Raw genomic sequence first — 6000 nt, forward strand, 5'->3', positions numbered from 1 at the left:
TCCTGGAACAAGGGCAAGCAGGCCAGAAAGCCTGCTGCTGCCCCTAAGACAGCATGAAGTGAGGGCCCCCGATCCGGAAACGGATCTAGTGGGGGGCAGACTTTCTCTCTTCGCCCAGGCTTGGGCAAGAGATGTCCAGGATCCCTGGGCGTTAGAGATCATATCTCAGGGATATCTTCTGGACTTCAAAGCTTCTCCTCCAAAAGGGAGATTTTATCTTTCAAGGTTGTCAGCAAACCAGATAAAGAAAGAGGCGTTTCTACGCTGTGTACAAGACCTTTTACTAATGGGAGTGATCCACCCAGTTCCGCGGTCGGAACACGGACAAGGGTTTTACTCAAATCTGTTTGTGGTTCCCAAAAAAGAGGGAACCTTCAGACCAATCTTGGACTTAAAGATCCTAAACAAATTCCTAAGAGTTCCATCGTTCAAAATGGAAACTATTCGGACAATCTTACCTATGATCCAAAAGGGTCAGTACATGACCACAGTGGATTTAAAGGATGCCTACCTTCACATACCGATTCACAAGGATCATTATCGGTACCTAAGGTTTGCCTTCCTAAACAGGCATTACCAGTTTGTAGCTCTTCCCTTCGGGTTAGCTACGGCTCCAAGAATCTTTACAAAGGTTCTGGGCTCTCTTCTGGCGGTACTAAGACCGCGAGGAATATTGGTAGCTCTGTACCTAGACAACATTCTGATACAAGCGTCAAGTTTCCAAACTGCCAAGTCTCATACAGAGTTAGTTCTGGCATTTCTAAGGTCGCATGGGTGGAAGGTGAACGTAGAAAAGAGTTCTCTATTGTCACTCACAAGAGTTCCCTTCTTGGGGACTCTTATAGTTTCTGTAGAAATGAAAATTTACCTGACAGAGGACAGGTTAACAAAACTTCTAAATGCTTGCCGTGTCCTTCATTCCATTCAACACCCGTCAGTGGCTCAATGCATGGAGGTAATCGGCTTAATGGTAGCGGCAATGGACATAGTACCTTTTGCACGCCTGCATCTCAGACCACTGCAATTGTGCATGCTAAGTCAGTGGAATGGGGATTACTCAGATTTGTCCCCTATGCTGAATCTGGATCAAGAGACCAGAGATTGTCTTCTATGGTGGCTTTCTCGGCCACATCTGTCCAGAGGGATGCCCTTCAGCAGGCCAGATTGGACGATTGTAACAACAGACGCCAGCCTGCTAGGTTGGGGCGCTGTCTGGAATTCCCTGAAGGCTCAGGGATCATGGACTCAGGAGGAGAGACTCCTTCCAATAAACATTCTGGAATTAAGAGCAGTTTTCAATGCCCTTCTGGCTTGGCCTCAGTTAGCAACTCTGAGGTTCATCAGGTTTCAGTCGGACAACATCACGACTGTGGCTTACATCAACGATCAGGGAGGGACAAGGAGTTCCCTAGCGATGATGGAAGTCTCAAAGATAATTCGCTGGGCAGAGTCTCACTCTTGCCACCTGTCAGCGATCCACATCCCAGGCGTGGAGAACTGGGAGGCGGATTTCCTAAGTCGCCAGACTTTTCATCCGGGGGAGTGGGAACTTCATCCGGAGGTGTTTGCCCAACTGCTTCAGCGTTGGGGCAAACCAGATCTGGATCTCATGGCGTCTCGCCAGAACGCCAAGCTTCCTTGTTACGGATCCAGGTCCAGGGACCCGGGAGCGGTACTGATAGATGCTGTGACAGCACCTTGGGTTTTCAACATGGCTTATGTGTTTCCACCCTTCCCGATGCTTCCTCGATTGATTGCCAGGATAAAACAGGAGAGAGCATCGATAATTCTAATAGCGCCTGCGTGGCCACGCAGGACCTGGTATGCAGATCTAGTGGACATGTCGTCCTGTCCACCTTGGTCTCTACCTCTGAGACAGGACCTTCTGATTCAGGGTCCTTTCAAACATCCAAATCTAATTTCTCTGAGGCTGACTGCATGGAGATTGAACGCTTGATTCTATCAAAGCGGGGATTCTCGGAGTCAGTGATTGATACCTTAATACAGGCTAGGAAACCTGTTACCAGGAAAATTTACCATAAAATATGGCGTAAATACTTACATTGGTGCGAATCCAAGAGTTACTCATGGAGTAAGGTTAGGATTCCTAGGATATTGTCTTTTCTACAAGAAGGTTTAGAAAAGGGTTTATCTGCTAGTTCGTTAAAGGGACAGATCTCAGCTCTGTCTATCCTTTTACACAAACGTCTGTCAGAAGTTCCAGACGTTCAGGCTTTTTGTCAGGCTTTGGCCAGGATTAAGCCTGTGTTTAAGACTGTTGCTCCGCCGTGGAGCTTAAACTTAGTTCTTAACGTTTTGCAGGGTGTTCCGTTTGAACCCCTTCATTCCATTGATATCAAGCTGTTATCTTGGAAAGTTCTGTTTTTAATGGCTATTTCCTCGGCTCGAAGAGTCTCTGAGTTATCGGCCTTACATTGTGATTCTCCTTATCTGATTTTTCATTCAGACAAGGTAGTTCTGCGTACTAAACCTGGGTTCTTACCTAAGGTAGTCACTAACAGGAATATCAATCAAGAGATTGTTGTTCCATCATTGTGCCCTAACCCTTCTTCAAAGAAGGAACGACTTCTGCACAATCTGGACGTCCTCCGTGCCCTGAAATTTTATTTGCAGGCAACTAAAGATTTTCGCCAAACTTCTTCCCTGTTTGTCGTTTATTCTGGACAGAGGAGAGGTCAAAAAGCTTCGGCTACCTCTCTCTCTTTCTGGCTTCGTAGCATAATACGTTTAGCCTATGAGACTGCTGGACAGCAGCCTCCTGAAAGAATTACAGCTCATTCTACTAGAGCTGTGGCTTCCACTTGGGCCTTTAAAAATGAGGCCTCTGTTGAACAGATTTGCAAGGCTGCAACTTGGTCTTCACTTCACACTTTTTCGAAATTTTACAAATTTGACACTTTTGCTTCTTCGAAGGCTGTTTTTGGGAGAAAGGTTCTACAGGCAGTGGTTCCTTCCGTGTAAAGATCCTGCCTGTCCCTCCCGTCATCCGTGTACTTTTAGCTTTGGTATTGGTATCCCATAAGTAATGGATGACCCGTGGACTGACTACACTTAACAGGAGAAAACATAATTTATGCTTACCTGATAAATTCCTTTCTCCTGTAGTGTAGTCAGTCCACGGCCCGCCCTGTTTTTACGGCAGGTCTAAATTTTAAATTAAACTCCAGTCACCACTGCACCCTATAGTTTCTCCTTTCTCGTTTGGTTTCGGTCGAATGACTGGGTATGACGTAGAGGGGAGGAGCTATATAGCAGCTCTGCTTGGGTGATCCTCTTGCACTTCCTGTTAGGGAGGAGATATAATCCCATAAGTAATGGATGACCCGTGGACTGACTACACTACAGGAGAAAGGAATTTATCAGGTAAGCATAAATTATGTTTTTCCTGCATATTTTTGTGTGAATGTGTGTTTTCAGGGTGGCTTTAGATCATTCCACCAGGGAAATAGGACTGGCGAGCATTGTTTAATGATCTCACCAGCCTAGAGATATTTAGTTCATCGGGCCCTTAAAGGGACACTGAACCCAAATTTTTTCTTTAATGATTCAGATAGAGCATGCAATTTTAAGCAACTTTCTAATTTACTCCTATTATCAATTTTTCTATTGCTATCTTTATTTGAAAAGCAAGAATGTAAGTTTAGAAGCCGGACCATTTTTGGTTCACAACCTGGGTTGTCCTTGCTGATTGGACAGCACCAATAAACAAGTGCTGTCCATGCTCTGAACCAAAAAAAATGGTCTGGCTCCTTAGCTTAGATGCCTTCTTTTTTAAATAAAGATAGCAAGAAAATGAAGAAAAATTGATAGTAGGAGTAAATTAGAAAGTTGCTTAAAATTGCATGCTCTAGAGTTCCGGGGGAGGAGTTCAGGTGTGTGGTCACATGATACACCTGCTCTGTCTCACCTACCCTTCAAGCCCTTGGCGAGTTTCCAGCACCTAAAACCCCTGACCCAGGTCGGCTTGCTCAGCTAAGAAACCACCGCTGATGGAACTCCGATTGTGCCAGACCATTGCACTAGAAGCTGCATATTGCAGCACTTGAAAGGTCCTCCTGTGATTCTGTCTGGATCTACACAACAGCCTAATCTGCTGCCGAGAGAAGAATACAAGAAATAGGAGTAAATCTGCTCTTCATCTATATCTCCTGCCTTGCTACTCCGCTATACCGCTACAGTTGATGGGAGACCTCACTCTGCATAAAGAGTCTCTACCTGGCTAAACGTAGCAAGATGAGGTGTGAGGCTCACCTGTAAGTAGGAATATTGTCAAATACAAGCCCCCCTCGCAGCCTTCTGACATCGCGCTGGACGCCGGGCGGCTGGTTTGTCTGCATTCTCAGACTTAGTGGACGCTACCTGGCTATTGCTCTCCGTCGGACACCCAGCTCCTGAACCTGAGATACATCTAATTTGGCGGTGTCCTGTCTCTGTTTGGAGAAGGAGAGATCCTATGAGAGACCGGTGGACCGCATCTGTCATCTTGCTGAGATCCCTTCCCACCGATGTTGCGTGAAGGGCGAAGCTTGTCGTCATCAGTCTGCTGCTCTTGTACATGCTGGGCTGCCTCTCCTTGCTCCTCATAACTAGCGGAGGAACGAGTTTTCAACATCCCCTGTATTCATTGTGCTCCCCCTTCCACCGGTGCTGCGCAAGGGGGGGCTGCTACTGAGGAGGACGCTAAAACTCCCTGCTGACTTTCTACACCACAAGAACTGGTAATGTAAAAGACATATTTTTTTTTATATATATATATCTCATATCCTTGCTGATTCAACGGACTTTTGAGTTCCTGGTCCTGGATTTAAAGAAAAAAAAAAGAAGGATAAAAGAAGAGAGAAAAAAAAAGGGAAAGGAGAAGGGGGGAAAAAGAAAGGGGAAAAAAAATATATACATATAAAGAAGAAAAAAAAAAAACTTTTCTTTGACTCAGATGTCCCCATTGCTATTAGGACACTCTGTGACTCTCTTTATTTGAACTTTGCAAGATAACTGCATATATTTTCCTTTTTTTTTGTAAAACAAGGGTAAGCTTGCAATAGCAGAGTTAAGGATTATTGTAAATGTGTTATGAAACTTAAACGTGTAAAAATAACCCTAGATGGTACTCTCTGATATTGCTGTTACTTCCTTGCCTTCTCCCTTATGTAAGGTATTTTTTTTCATTTTTCTTTGGTATAATATCACTGCCAAAAATAATTCTTTATCCTCTCAGATTAGAACATACCCTAGACTAGACTTACTTATTATAAGAATCCCTATCCTTGCAGGCACTATATAGATACACTAATCTGTATAAACTGTTATTTCTTCAACTAGTTTACTTCTTATCCCAATTTGTTTGCCAACAAAGGTTAAGAAAGGAGAAGGGAAAAAGTTTTTTCCCAAATTCTTTTGTGGTTACATGATAGGAATTATCCTAAATAACTAGAGGTCTATGGGTTACAAACAAGCAACAGGCCACAGCTTACTCTGCTGCTGTGTTATTACCCAATTCTAGTTTTGATGTGATTTCATTGCTAAATTGCTGTTCTTGCTTTATATGACACTGTTAATTCTTCTTGCATTATTAAGGTTCTTAAAAAATCTCATCTGACCCGCTAAAGCATTTAGAAAGATGCCACATCCGGAACGCCGACTCCTAGCGCACCTGGTGTTCCCAGGCGGTCCCCCATCCAGGTATTGACCAGGCCTGGCCCTGCTTAACTTCCGAGATCAGACGGGATCGGGTGCATTCAAGGCAGTGTGGCGGTAGACCCAAATATGAAACTGACTGTCTGAAAATAAGGAATGTTGAACATCCTGAGTCAAGGCAAATAAATGTTTGAATACATATATTTAGAACTTTATAAAAAAGTGCCCAACCATAGCTTAGAGTGTCACAGAAAATAAGACTTACTTACCCCAGGACACTCATCTACATGTTGTAGAAAGCCAAACCAGTACTGAAACGAAAATCAGCAGAGGTAATGGTAAATA

General features: G+C 44.1%; 1 protein-coding gene and 1 pseudogene across 1 annotated transcript in view; both read right to left on the reverse strand.

The window, feature by feature from the left end:
• TOGARAM2 (TOG array regulator of axonemal microtubules 2) overlaps positions 1–4633 on the reverse strand; it is an 81166-nt gene extending 76533 nt beyond the window's left edge. The window contains exon 1 of the mRNA XM_053712805.1: positions 4525–4633. Coding sequence (XP_053568780.1) covers positions 4525–4633 — 109 coding nt within the window. The remainder of the gene's footprint in view (positions 1–4524) is intronic.
• A 1026-nt stretch (positions 4634–5659) lies between these two features.
• LOC128658333 (uncharacterized) lies at positions 5660–5778 on the reverse strand (annotated as a pseudogene).
• Between the last annotated feature and the right edge of the window lie 222 nt (positions 5779–6000).

This window comes from Bombina bombina, chromosome 4 (assembly GCF_027579735.1).
Source record: "Bombina bombina isolate aBomBom1 chromosome 4, aBomBom1.pri, whole genome shotgun sequence".
Lineage (NCBI taxonomy): Eukaryota > Metazoa > Chordata > Amphibia > Anura > Bombinatoridae > Bombina > Bombina bombina.